Genomic DNA, 15,000 nt, shown 5'->3' with positions numbered 1-15,000 from the left:
CATTATTATTATTATATTTATTATTATTTATTATTATTATTATTATTATTTTATTATTATTATTATTTATTATTATTTATTATTATTATTATTATTATTATTATTAATTATTATTATTATTATTATTATATTATTATTATATTATTATTATTATTATTATTATATTATTATTATTATTATTATTATTATTATTATATTATTATTATTATTATTATTTATTATTATTATAGACATGTCTTTAGCTGTATTTTATAGGGTTATTATAAATGACAAAAAAGTGATTAATATTTTTTTTTAGTTTTTGTTAATATAAAAGATTATATATTACATATTATAATATTGTTCTTAATACAATACGAGTATATAAACAACATATTAACAACGCATTAATAACACGATTATCCGATTCAGCAATCAATAAAACAATACATTACCTAATAATAGCTAAATTAGGCCAATAGTGTGGTTTTTGGTGTCCTGTCACAGTGATAAATGTTGCATACATATGATATACGGGGCAGCGTGGCTCAGAAGTACGGTCTTAGCTTCGTACCCGAAATGTACAGAGTTCGATCACCCGCCGCTGTGCTGTGTGGCTTTGAGCAAGTAACCTCGCTCTATGTCAATTTGCGGCGCTGCATTGCGGCTGACGCCTGGGTTATTCCAGTCTTCCCTTGGAATAGACCACTATGGGATTAATAACGTTTTATTATTTGATTTTATTTGAGTTTTATTATCAGGTTTTTAAGTACAGGATAATAATCATAAAATAAACATAAATTACTCCTCGAACTCAAACTTAGGGTGACCTTACTCGTTATCAACACAGTTCTTAAATACGTTGACATCCCTAGAAGTTCTTGAACAAACATGGAGAGAGTTCAAAATATATAAGGTTCTGAAAATTAAAGAGTTGGCACGTATTGAGGTTAAACACCGGTCTTTGAAGATTTTAAAGACACCACCTGTTGTTGACGTCACCATAGTAATAATATATTATATTTACCCAAACCCCTGACACTGAACTCTTGGTCGAGGCAAGCGTCACTGGCCACAAGTTGACAGCTGTTCTGATCCCACATTGTTCCCAGGGCTGTGTTCATTAGGGTGCCCCCATGAAGGTAACGACAAGGGCTGCCCAAAGGATCGGATTTGAAGGCACCACAGTCGATGGCTGAAATAGATCATTTAAAAATATCAATATAGACTTTTTTTCCTTAAATATGCTCTTTTTTTGTAACACAGCGTTTCCATAGCGTACTCCAAATTCAGAGAATTGTTCTTGCGAGAGAGGCAAACACTGATGCATACAAGTTCAGCTTCATTCATCGAACCATTGATGAATGGAACAAATTGCTAAACACAGTGATCAACAGCTTATTCACAGAATCCATTACAGAGATACTTTCACTGTTTTATTAATAGTTTACGCGGTCTTAATGTTACACAATTTGGATGTGTAAAAAACATTTTATAATGGACAGGAATGTCTCGTGCATCTGAAAACATTGGATTGAATTGGATTGAATAATTACATTAATAATATGTACACAGTTTTCAAGCAATCGGTGATACGTATATTGATTGTATTTCAACGGCATACGTGTACACTGCCTTCTTTAGGGTGATAAACAAATGCAACTATCTGTTTATTTAACGCTTTAGAAACTGTATGAACTCAGCTTTATGAGCTTCATGGCTCTGTAGAGCTTTTATAGTCCTAAATAAGCAAAGTTTTCGTAACAGTGGGAAGTGCGATTCTATTGTTAGAGTATCTAAAAATAAAGCCGACTGACAACTCATTGCAATCATTGACAATAACGGTTGAATTCGATGGGACAAAAAATTCAATAATTAAAATAATATCTCCAGTCTTTTTGAAATAATTAAATTTGTAGATGACCGTAATATCAATGTTAAAACTTACGTTCATTCCACATTCTGTCATTGCAGTAATAGGCGTTCTTTGCTGCACAATCTCCAATAGGGTTGCTCGAACGGATGCATTGTCTGGAGTTGTCGTCGAAGATTTGGCCTGCAACCAATGCTTAAGACTAATATATGATGGTAATAATAATAATAATAACAATAATAATAATAAATAATAATAATAATAATAACCATAATAATAATAATAATAATATAATAATAATAATAATAATAATAATAATAATATAATAATAATAATAATAATAATAATAATAATAATAATAATAATAATAATAAAAATAATAATAATAATAATAATAATAATAATATAATAATAACCATAATAATAATAATAATAACATAATAATAATAATAATAATAATAATAATAATATAATAATAATAATAAAATAATAATAATGATAATAATAATAATAATATAATAATAATAATAATAATAAATAATAATAATAATAATAATAATAATAATAACAATAATGGAAGAAGAAGAAGAAGAACAGTATGATGATTATGATGATGATGATGATGATGATGATGATGATGATGATGATGATGATGATGATGATGATGATGCATCACAGGGAAGATGTAACTGCAGGAATGAGGGAAGGAAGTGTCAGAGACCGGATTACCTTTAGGACACTGTTTATATTCCAAATTCGTTCCATTACACCTAAAAAACATGTTGCAGCAAACACCGCTTGGGTAAGTCGTTCCAATCAATTGCGGGTTGCAAGGGCCTGGAAAAAAAAACAGAAGTTTTTGAATGAAAATATTATAGGGTAAACAACAACTTGTTGTGGTATCGGTGGTTATGAAACACTGAAAACTATCCACGACTTATCCCTCTTTCATGGCATTTTTTATGAGACAGTCCCTTTGCGGTGTACCCAAGGTATGGGGAAAATTTAATGACATTGATATAATGACCCCATATAACCTTGGGTTAGTTTTTTTCAGAGCAGGAAACCCAAAATTGTTTCTTAGTTTGTCAGTATCTACTATAATTTTTATTTTTTCACTGTGATCGAGCCCTCGGGAAATCTACCCTATCATACGACTGTGGTATACACAATACATGAGAAATGCCAATGGCAGGAGAGAAAAAAAGAATAATCGACATATTGCACAGGAAATAACTAAGAACAATTCTCAACATCAATTACCCGACAAATATCACAAACAAACCTTATGCATAAAAATTTTAGAAAACTGATGGCGCTTATTCGGACAAAAGTTCGAGTCAACAAAAAGTTACTTTTACGAAAGATTCTATTCTCCGATACTTAGCTGAGCTCTAATCATTCAATAGTGTCCCGTGGCGTAAAAGGTGCATGTCTCTAGTTGCTCTAAGTGACTTTACAGTAATATTTGATATATTTACTGATATTTGGAGAGAGACCAAGAAGTCCGGGTAAACCAAACATGATTAGTAATAGAGGGTAATGAGAACTGCCAGATGAAAACAAAGAATAAAAATATCGCGTTGTCAGAGCCAAATCTCTCACCGCACACACCCGCCTGTCCGAGAGAGAGAGAGAGAGAGAGAGAGAGAGAGAGAGAGAGAGAGAGAGAGAGAGAGAGAGAAGAGCGATCAGTCGCACAAGCCACTGAACCATCCAGCTTTGGCTGTTTTTATCTAGCACTCCTCCATATCCTATATTCCTCATCATTATTGATACAAGTGCCCTCTCCACAATTTTTCTAAGCCCAGTGAAATCTTAAGAAAAATCGATTATATTCTTTGATACTTACACACGGGGAAAAGAAATTTTACAGGTCTCACTCACACTCCAAATTTGCCATCTAAACCGAGAGGTATTAGGCATTGTCTCACGACTTATATCCTCCATGGCATTCCGCTTACTTAGGTACTAGCATATCCGAGCCAGGGACCAGCTCAGATCTAGACTTTATGTCTTGTACCATGACGTAAAGGTTGGATGTCTTTTGCAGTGTACCTCAGGTGACTTACACAGTGTTTCATGACGCATTTCCCTTGGCTTACCACTTACATAGGTACTTACTTATCCGAGACAGCGACTACAAAACCTCTGGTCTTTCGGTTTTGTACCATGACGTAAAGGTTGGATGTCTTTTGCAGTGTACCTCAGGTGACTATATTTTAAAGACGTATTTCTCTCTGGTTGTACCACTTACTTATGTATTTACTTATCAGACCTGCAAAGCTTTAGTCTTTCGGTCTTGTGCCATGACATGTAGTTTGGATGTTATTTTGCAATGTACCTCGGATTACTGTACATTGTGTTACTGATACTCGGACACAGACCAAGAAGAAGGGGTAAATGAAACTTTACTTTTATCTCAGATTTTATTATCCAATACTTACCCACGGGGCAAACGAAGTCTTTAGTCCTGACACACGTACCAACTCCGCCATCCCAAATGAGTGATTGTGCGCATTGTTTAACCACATATCCGCCTTTTGGTAGGCATTGATAGAAAAGATCACAGTACGAGGCATGCCTGTCGAAGCCGTACCCACCTTCTACACGACAATCAGTACAGACTAGATAAAGAGAGAAAAGATGATTTATGTGGATTTTCTGATGGAATTTGAAACCATTCAATTCGATGCAGTTGATATACACACACAGACACACAGAAACAAACACAGACATATACATATGTGTATAATATATATATATATAATGAATTATATTATTTATATAATTCTTTCCAATATAAAGTCTTTTGTTGAAACAAATTAAAAGCTTTTAAAATGGTTTACATTTCAGCCATCGCGAACTGCCTCAAAAAAGGTAAATGTAAACTGAATGAACTAAAACTCATAAAAATGAGACTAGTCAATTTGGTGTAATTTCTCAATTTGATCAAAACAAACAAAATGAAATGTTTGCTGATAATATTAGTTTTAACAGCATTTTTTTGTCTCTTGTATAATATCTCGATATAATACCTTTTTGATGCAGTGAGTGACATTCATTTTCCAAAGCCCATCCATTTCATACAGTTTTGACCATTTAAAATATCCACTAAACGTGCTCAAAGAGTTTTACAGGCGCGCGAGGGGGGGGGGGGGGTTAAGTAGCCAAGAGCAACACTCAACTGTGAGAGAAAGGCATCTCCCATTCGCCTTTAGTGTTTCATTCATCGTGTTTTGTTGACAAAGGGGGAAATTCGAAACGTCCATATCATCTTCCATTCAATTTGACAATTTCTTCGAGTTTCAAGCACCAACATTTACATTATATCTTTGACATACTTATGCTGCCTTGGAATAATAAAACGTCGCTTTTGATTTGGTCAGAATTGTTTACTTCAAACATCGCTAGTAGCTTAAAATGATCCCCAACTCGTCTTTAACCAGTTAGATGCGGAACTCTTAAAAAAACGTCTTGAGGACTTATATTTTTTCCCTCTAAATAATACGAATTTTAAAGATTTTATGTAGGCAGATAGGCGTAAAATAACTAAAAGATCCGAAATAATGTGTATGAAGCAGAGATAAAAATATAAGAAAAAAAACCCATACCATTTCTTGTATTTTTCTCTCTACCTTTTTCTGGTACTGTTTCATACACATTTTTCTAGATCATTGTTAGTGCCTGCTCCGCTATATATTACTTTCGTATTCTCAAAATGTAACCCTATCGCCCTCCTTACCAACCTCAGGTAAATCGTCACATTCGTTGTCATTCAGATGTCTTTTATACATCTAACATTTTTAATAAAATATAAATATTTGTTTTACTTATGAAAACGTAATGTAGAGACCGTTTTGTTGGACACTATTATGTATAGAATTTACTTGGTGCTAGGCTTTTCTGTTAGAGTCAGAAAAATCTTTATTTTTATTGTTGGGCTGATGTGAAGTTTCATGAAAATTTCTGAAAATGACCGGTAAGAAGAGAGATAAAACGGTGTTTTGTAGAAGTGATTCAAATTAAATTGAAATCTAGTGAAAAATATGAGAGTTGGTTTAATTTAGTTTTATTGAAGGATATCTACGTGTTGTTTTGCAGGTCATAGAACCCAAATTGTTGTGGCCGCATCGTTGTAATGAAAATACCTTCAAAACGACGTGTAAATATATGCAGGTCTGACATCCGAACCGAAACCATTTATGGCCTATCTTAACATTGTTGCAATGGACAATATTTTGCGTCATTTTAAAGATTTCCATTGCAACAATGAACCCATAAGGAATTGGGGAATCAGGCCTGCAAACAGGGGCGTGGCTATATTGGTTGATTTGGTGCCTGGCACCACATCCATCTTTTAAAAATGGATTATAGCATTGAAAAATAACATAAAACTAAGAAATGGTAAATATCGCCTCTTACTTCTTTGAGTAAGTCTTTTCCTGTATATTTTTTTCTTTCTTTTGTATTTACAAATATAGCATGTTTTAAGTCATTTTCTTCTGATTCTGGCACCACCTTATACTGTAAGCACGCCACGCCACTGCCTGCAAATAAGTGCACCTATCCTCAAACCAATACAAAATAGTGTCCATTACAATTGAATCGAGCCCATAAATGCTTTCGGTTATCAGATCTGCTAATATGTGCCCGTCGAAGAAAAAATATAATTTCATAAAGTGCGATGGCCCATTAAAAATATTTTTATCACTTTATCTTTAAATTCACATTGCAGCATCCACTTCATCCAACTATAGTATCTACTTATTTGAGATGGTGGGTAACAAATAAGAAAACGAGTTATGTCAAGAAGAGACAGTTTTTACCTTTTACTTTGTTTTAAGATATAATAATAAGTGACATGTTAGATGGTTATTTTGGCGTCGTTTAGAATACAAAAGAATTATATAAGATCAAGGTGACACATGACATACTGTATGTCGTTGTCAAGTAGGTTTTCCTCCTATCTGTGTCACTGAATACTTGTACTAGCCTAGCCATTTAGAGGTAATGGGTATAATATGTATAATGTAATGAAGGTTTTTGGGGGGACTTCTTTGTTGTTTTGTTTTGTTTGTTTGTTTTTACATTAATGAGCTTTTGTCAGAAAATGAAGAAATGATTATGCCAATGTAAATTCATTTAAAATGAAGAAGATGATCACAACAAAGGCAACGGAAGGAGGAGAGGAAGAGAGGAAGGAAGAAGAAGAAGAAGAAAAGAAGAAGAAGAAGAAGAAGAAGAAGAAGAAGAAAAGAAGAAGAAGAAGAAGAGAAGAAAGAAGAAGAAGAAGAAGAAGAAGAAGAAGAAGAAGAAGAAGAAGAAGAAGAAGAAGAAGGAGAAGAAGAGAGAAGAGAAGAAGAGAGAGAAGAAGAAGAAGAAAAGAAGAAGAAGAAAGAAGAAGAAGAAGAAGAAGAAGAAGAAGAAGAGAAGAAGAAGAAGGAAGAAGAAAAAGAGAGAAGAGAAGAAGAAGAAGAAGAAAGAAGAAGAAGGAAGAAGAAAGAAGAGAGAGTCAAAGAAGAGAGAAGAAGAAGAGAGAAGAAGAAGAAGAAGAAGAAGGAAGAGGAGAGAGAGGAGAAGAAAAGAAGAAGAAGAATGAGAAAGAAGAAGAGAAGATAGAAGAGGAGAAGAAGAAGAAAAGGAAAAGAAGAAGAGAAGAAGAGCAGTTTGGAAAAAAAAAGAGAAAAGATGTGAGGTTATACATGAAGAAAGGAAGGGAGAATGAGTTATAGAAGAACTTAAGTTGGATTTTCCATAGAGTGGCGTGAGCGATAGCTGAAGATAATACGCTAATAAGAGTTATTGTTATTAGGATGTCCGATATAACAAAATCAAGCGTGGGTGAAAAAGTTTTGACAAGAGAAGAACGTGAACTTGTCCATTGCGGAATGACCTACGAATTCACAAAGATGATTATACAGATAAGGACGTTATGAACATTTGGTTTTCCAAGTGGCGTTGATGTTATATACAGGTAATTGTATAGTGTCGTTTACAAATCATGGTTGTTGAGCTACAGGTGATGTTGATCGCATTATGATTTCGTACCTGTTTACGTGGATAAATGTATGATTGTATAATTAAAGTGTTGTATAGAAAGATTCCAACTGATCACTTGTTCTGCATGAAATGAAAAGTTGATTCCATGTGGTCTGTTGTATAAACACCAGATTGACGTCGAGGGTTGCAAATATGACTTTTCATCTCAAAACATTATACAAGGAGCGAAATTGACTTAACTTAGCTCTTTATTTTTGGTTTTAGCCAGCCTATTTATGACTAATTCTCACTAAATATTATTATTGATCAGACTATAAACGTTAAGGTTGTGTGTTGGTACGTTATATCCGGCAGGCGTGCCGCATGTTGTGAATTTTTTAAAATAAACGCATACCATCAATTATGTCGAGGTGAATTAGATGCAGAAAATTGAATAATAATATATTCAAAATTATGAGAATTCGATTAACCGTTAGTGAGAAGAATGAACATAGTTTCGTAAGGTTCATGTAAAATACTAAATTTGTATATTACTTCTCATCATTTTATCTCAAAATTCATTTTTCGCTGTCTAGCGTATCCCGATTTGAGGTGGTGCGACAAACATGAGAGTCTAATACATACTTTTCTCTGCATTGGCAATGTCAATACGAAGGCAAAACAGTTCCAGTTTCGTGAATCGTTAAACCATTTATGAACACCGTAAGAATTACGTTTGTGGACGTGTAATGTCACAACAAAAAAGGACATAGGTTAAAAATAAAAGTAGGGGATATTTCCTCCATCAGAACATAAATTTAAATAAAGACGTTGGCTTTTCTAACGCGACCTTCAGCTACCTCAGATTAATTTTTTAAAACACCGTAGGTCTGTCTAGATGTTTTGGTCCTAAAATTAATTTAACCTCATATTATGGCTTTGTGGTTTCATGCATGACACTTGGTTTGTGACATGTCAATCCCTAATTCGATTCCCACTCTAGGAGCGGCGCAAAGTTGAGTGTCCACATTCTCTCATCATATGACTGGCTTTATTTGCCATAACGCTAATTTAGAATTTTATCAGGCTGAAAAAAGAGACACCGTCTTAAAACAGTATGATGTTCAGTTAATCCTGATGCTTAACATTAAGCTACGGAAAAAAACGCGTTACAGGCGCCATGTCTCGACCTACATGTTAATAAATTATGTTGGCTCGGGAGCCCTTGTAAAGCTCGTTAAGTACATTTGATGGATATCGCGCTATATAAAACTCACTTTTTAAAAACTTGCTGCAAACCCCAAAAGTATCTATTTATTTGTTTTTTTTAATTTACTTTTAAATGAATTTGTTTATACATTTATTTACTCCATTATTCATGTTTCTTTAAACTAAAAACATACCGTTATTTTGTCTTTATTTGCCTTAACGCTAATTTAGAATTTGATCAGAGTGAAAAACGTGACGTCTCAAAACGATGTCTAGTTAATCCTGATGCTTAACATTGAATTTTAAGTCTCGTCTTAAAAACTTAATAAAAATAAAGATATCTATTGAGCAGAGCGGGTGGTTGGATGGGAGCATCACCCTTGAATCATATACCTATGATGTTCGCATGGGTGTACGATCCGATAGTGATGTCGTTTCTTCTTCCCTTTACTAGCCTATCCTGCTTCTTTGGTTTGTAATTGTATTTTTTGACAGGGGATTTTTTTTTTTTTTTCTTCTGTAAATCTTCTGCCTGTTTGTTCTTGGTTATTTATAATTTAGCTTATGATATCTTTAGGTTATGATTTTGATTTACATTTGTACTATTTTTGTTAGATTGCTTGTTTTTTTTGTTTCAGCGGTCTCTCATATAACCTCAATTGTGTTGGAAGAGACCTAAAGCAACAAACAAACAAAAAACAAACTATTGAGCAGAGTGAGTTTTTCCATTAAGCTTCAACAAAGTTTCTATAGCAGGCCATGGAAATCGTGACGTTCTACTCTTCAGGTTCCAAACTCTTTGGAAGTTTGTATGGAACAAGTCCTTCGGAGGACTAATAATGAATAAGGCGGTATAACTATTCTAGTAACAGGATATAATGAGTGTATACATGTGTAGAAATAATGTCCTTGCATGCTTGTTTGTGTATGTCTGTGTTTGTATTTGTAAATGTGTTGATGTTCATACCATGAACCAAACTGTTTGAGCATTGTTTACCTCACATGAATTGTCTTTTATTTGGACAATAAAGATTATATTATTATTATTATTATTATTATTATTATTATTATTATTATTATTATTATCATCATCATCATTATTATTATTATGTATAGGCAGATTCTTAGGATTGCAGGACGTAAAAGACAGAGGAGGGATGAGTTATTGCCAAGATGAGCGACATTTAACTCCTTACTGACCATTTTCCGGATTTTCCTCAAAATATCATTATCACTCAACATAATATAGAATTGAAAAATTCTAAATCAAAGGGAATACGCTAGATATACATTTTGTTTAGTATTTATAACTATAACAATATTCTTCAAATTGTATGATGTACAAAATAACTCTGAATATGAAAAATGGTGTTTGTTTCGTAACGAATGTTACGATTTTCCTTTAGTTGGTAAGGAGAGGGTTAAATCGATCGATATTTGAATGACGGGATTTCTGGCTAAATTTATAAATAAGCGTCTTTCTGGCTGGGATACTGCTGTCATTTGGTTAAATTTACGTTGGTCGGGACGGACCTAGAATCGTGTTGAGACGGTTGACCATAAGAAATGTAAGTTATCTGTCGTCGGAGGTTATAGACCTTAATTGAATAGCTCCATGAATCAAGTGGTGCAGCACTCCAATCACGAGCCAACGTATCGATTATGAATCCAGATGGTGTTAGAAACCATCAACCCAGTTGTAGATGGGTAGCAGAATCACATACACTTGAGGGGAAAGTACTGTGCTGGTGACTAGCATAAAATAAAGGGTAGCCACTTATTATCAGTGCATGTATAAACCTACAAGTTTAAAGGCTTTGTGGTCTTGTAGAATACCCCCCCCCCCCCCCCCCGCACCCAGAACCGTTAAGTCCCTGATCAGAGTCCAGTTGCGGGCGGAACAAAGATGAGTCCCTGGGAGAGATCTTTAATCACAGTCTCTAACTCCAGTCATGTGGAATATGAGTACTTGGTCGGTAACAGTCTCTTCTCTGTCGAATGAAATTGTAGTAGAGCCTAATGGATAAAATGACCCTTCCTAAGACCTTTTAGTGAGTACATTTTATAGATTTTATGCTATATAAAAGCTCAAGTTTCAAGTTTCAAGGTTTATTGTTCTTTTGGCTATTGAGTTCTATTATGGCATTAGGTGTTAGGATTTCAATTTATAAGATAGAAAAAAACTTACTTCCAGTTCTGGGAGGTCTGGTGATAGGGGGTCGGGTAACAGGTGGACGAGTGACAGGGGGAAATGTAACAGGGGGATGAGTAGGTGGTTGGGTAATTAGAGTTCTGGGACATAGGATGGTGTTGGTGATGGCGCTGAGGGCATTGTACAACCGATTGTAACTCTTCTTGTTAGAGGGCCTGCCATCATCCACAATCACGGGATTCCTGTTACCATTCACGATTGTCAGCTCTTGGTTGTCGATGTAAGGGCTGCTCTGAAAAATATACAGGTGAGAATTTTGTGTAATATAATATGTGAACTATCTCGTCAAACTGATGCTATGGTGGGGTCACATATATGCTTAAATTTAAAAGGCACTATAAGAAATCTAGATCTTGGGTTTCTTTTGTATTTTCTTTCGAAAATGATAAGTCTAGATAAAATCATAAGGTACCAGATTTCGCCAGGTTCACAGATTTATGAATTCCCAGCTGGTTTATGTTACTTTGACGATGGCAATTTGAAAGATAACCAGTCATATCATTTCCTCTTTAAAAATCTATACAGGCTTCAAAAAGAGCATTCGTCACAACTTGAGTGACATCGTAGACGCAGACGAAAATCTTGAAAGTGCTGAGAGAAATAATCCCTCTATTTGTTTTAAATGCAAGTTTCCACATTATTACCTTTTGAAAATATAAAAGTGAACAATTTGGTAGCAGGTATTGGTGCAAGTTTGGAATATAGACAAGTCTAAATATACATTTTGGTATCAGGCAGTGGTGCAAGTTAGAAATATGGACAAGTCTAAGTGAAAATTTTGGTAGCAGGCGCTGGCGCAACTTAGGAATATGGATAAGTTAAAAAATTGGCAAGACACTGGTGCAGGTTAATCATATGCATAAGTCAATGTGAACATGTTGGAAGAAGGCATTGTTGCAAGTTAGAAATATGGACAATGTGAATATTGCAGTTTCAGTCAAGCAGTAGATAAACCATATACATAATTACCTTTACTCCAATGACATAGGTGTTCCATCCATTAGCAACTAAAGTATTATAAGCGGTCTGAGCAAGGTTCCTTCTTGCAGAGTTCATAGAACCCTGAGCCGAGATGATGATGACCACATTGTTGGGCAGACTGGGTCGCTGGTTACGGAGTTGATTTAGTCCCATGTACGTCCAGGAACCACCCTGTTTTGGAAGTTTTGAGATGGTAAGGTGAAATTGTTATTTTGTCATTCCGATAACTTATTGATAAATTGATATTACATCCCCACCTTTTCAGACTTCTAAAACAAAGCACACAATACATATTAAACTTGTTGTGAATGTGAGTATTTTCGAACACTTGATTCGGCTTGTCATAATTAAAATACTATCAGAGACTTCAGATGACTCACGCTGTCCAAAGACCCTATGAGTGCATTGATGCTTTGACTTGGGCTGCTGCTCCTTGTGACCAATTCTTTAGGGATCGCTCTACTGCTGTATGCCCAGGCCCAGATTCTAGATGGGGAACAGGGGGGGGGGGGGGGGGGGAAGGAGGCGGTGAGAGTGAGACAGAAGGAGGAATAGGGTACTCATTGGGTGATAAGGGTGTTAGTGGTAGATGATGCGGTATTTGCAATGGCGATTTTAGTGTGATGGTGATGATCATGATGATGGTGGATTAAGTCTATTTCAATTTTTTTTTTTGCTTTTTATGAGAAGCTGTAATAAATGTGGAATGTTGGAAATTGTAACAGTTACAAACTGGTAAAAATGGAAAAGCTTCTAATTTAAACAGGACAAGCAATGGACGTTTCGGATGCAGAGCTTTCTTCAGCAAAACAATAACGTGAAGAACTTTGAAAACACCCAAATTTCAGATCTTTCACTGTAAATCAATTTTATCATCTAAATCACCTTGACATAACACCATTTAAACCAGTAGTATGGAAAAACACGTATTTAAACGTTTGGCCAGAAAACTCGTCCTTCAAATAAAAATCACTTTAAATGACCCTAATATTGGCAAAAACTCTCAAACCTGAGACCTCGCTAGGTATTTAATAAAGTCCCAGGTTTGAGAGTTTCTGTTAAGATGAAGGTCATTTAAATCGATTGATGTTTGAAGGACGAGTTTTCTGGTCAATTTTTTTTTTTTAATGTTACTTTCCAGAGTACGGCGGATAACTGGTTAAGACGGTTGGTCGCAAATGGGATAATAATGACGATGATGACGAGAGCAATTCACAAACCTGAACAAATGATCAGCCCGTCGCTGAAGATCCTGCATATAGCGCACCCAAGCATCTTTTAGTAGATGGAAATTGGTTTGGCCATCGAGCGTCGATGCTTTCCTTGCATTCTCGGAATGATCCAACAAGAAAACGATTTCAGTGGGTTTGCAAATATTTTGAAACACTGCAATACAAGGAGAGGATCAATTTGAGATATTAGGGAGCAGGCACTGGTTAAAGATTAAGATCTTTTAAAAGGGTGTGGGGAAACAGCGTCAGAACAAGAACGAAAAATACAAGAAAAAAAAACATTCCAAAAAATCAGTTTTACTCTAGTGGGGATTGAACCTCAGACCTGATTACAGGTTGATTACTGCTACCATTCCACCATAGAGGCTACCCAATTGTCAGGCCGATTTCGACAGATCCCCAGTCGAGAAAGACTGATTATTTGGATTTAATTTTCTTTCTTGCTTTGTCTGGAACTGCATACTTCACACTTTTCAGATCTTTATAACACAAGGATAGGAAAAGTTTAGGATAAAGGTTTTGCACAAAAATGAATACAGCAATTATTTTTTTTAACTCATAATATTCGAGCTCGACACCCTTCTTCATTCAACACAAAACAAAACAAGTATAATAATAATACTTCACGTAACATCTGAAGACGCTAACATAGATGGTAAGCAGCTAGAGGCTGTAGACTGTAAATGGTAATGAACAAAAATAAATACATCATCGAAAAAGAGCAAAATATCAACCAGACACTGAAATATTGATTTACGCACCAAATTTTATGCCTAATTTAATATTCCGCTCCATTTCGCACGACCTTATAAACCAAGCGAACACTTGTTTTTGTCGTCTATCTTGTTTTAAGTAATGCATTTATGTTTTTATTGGGTTTTTGTTCTTGTTTTTGTTGTTGATGAAGAACACTTTTGAGCCCGACAAATGTTGTATCTGGTATTTATTTTTTTGAAGCTGTTATAATCATTTTTATTTATTACTTTTGAAGATACTAAAAGCGCTTTGAAAGGGGTCTCCATCCAACAGAGAAACTTGACATGTCGTAAGAGACAAAATGCTTGGTATTGTTTCAAAAATAAACTACAATAATACTGGCCAAGTATTCATTTTACACAACAGTAAGGTCTGGAGAGTAAATATCCTTTCCCAGCGACTCAAGGGTACAAACTCGGCACGCCTTAGCGGGACTTAACCCACGTCCGAATGCGAGTGCCGCACATTGATATTACAAATGAATAACATAACATAACATATGGTATAAGGCGAAATAGGATAAAATCCCTTGAATGCCCTTAATATTAAATTGATTGAAAGATTACAATAATGGTACACGTGGTAAAGATAGTATAACAACCTAAATGTACTCATGTATTTGTGATGTACAAACATATATCTTTAACCTTGACATGCATTCATGGGTTTGTTCATAGTCAAGTTTGTTCTTGTTTTGTTTTTTTTTGTTTTGTTTTTTAGCATTTTACTTATCTGATTACTGTACAAAATAGTTGGCATCAACACATAAACGGCGT

At 34.7% G+C, this 15,000-nt stretch overlaps 1 protein-coding gene across 1 annotated transcript in view; it reads right to left on the bottom strand.

Annotated features, from left to right (window-relative positions):
• The window catches only part of LOC144978279 (uncharacterized), a 32,487-nt gene that overhangs the window by 9,104 nt on the left and 8,383 nt on the right, over positions 1–15,000 (bottom strand). The window contains exons 3-10 of the mRNA XM_078924126.1: positions 13,457–13,622; positions 12,617–12,722; positions 12,225–12,407; positions 11,232–11,487; positions 4,300–4,479; positions 2,582–2,689; positions 1,928–2,035; positions 1,007–1,174 (exon numbers count right to left, since the gene is read on the bottom strand). Coding sequence (XP_078780252.1) covers positions 1,007–1,174; positions 1,928–2,035; positions 2,582–2,689; positions 4,300–4,479; positions 11,232–11,487; positions 12,225–12,407; positions 12,617–12,722; positions 13,457–13,622 — 1,275 coding nt within the window. The remainder of the gene's footprint in view (positions 1–1,006; positions 1,175–1,927; positions 2,036–2,581; positions 2,690–4,299; positions 4,480–11,231; positions 11,488–12,224; positions 12,408–12,616; positions 12,723–13,456; positions 13,623–15,000) is intronic.

The sequence above is a fragment of the Berghia stephanieae genome, chromosome 8, assembly GCF_034508935.2.
Source record: "Berghia stephanieae isolate SIO BIC M18660-M18661 chromosome 8, UCSD_Bste_1.3, whole genome shotgun sequence".
In the NCBI taxonomy this organism is placed as follows: domain Eukaryota; kingdom Metazoa; phylum Mollusca; class Gastropoda; order Nudibranchia; family Aeolidiidae; genus Berghia; species Berghia stephanieae.
Note: the sequence above shows the minus strand (reverse complement) of the source record. Positions and strands in the feature narration are given on the sequence as shown.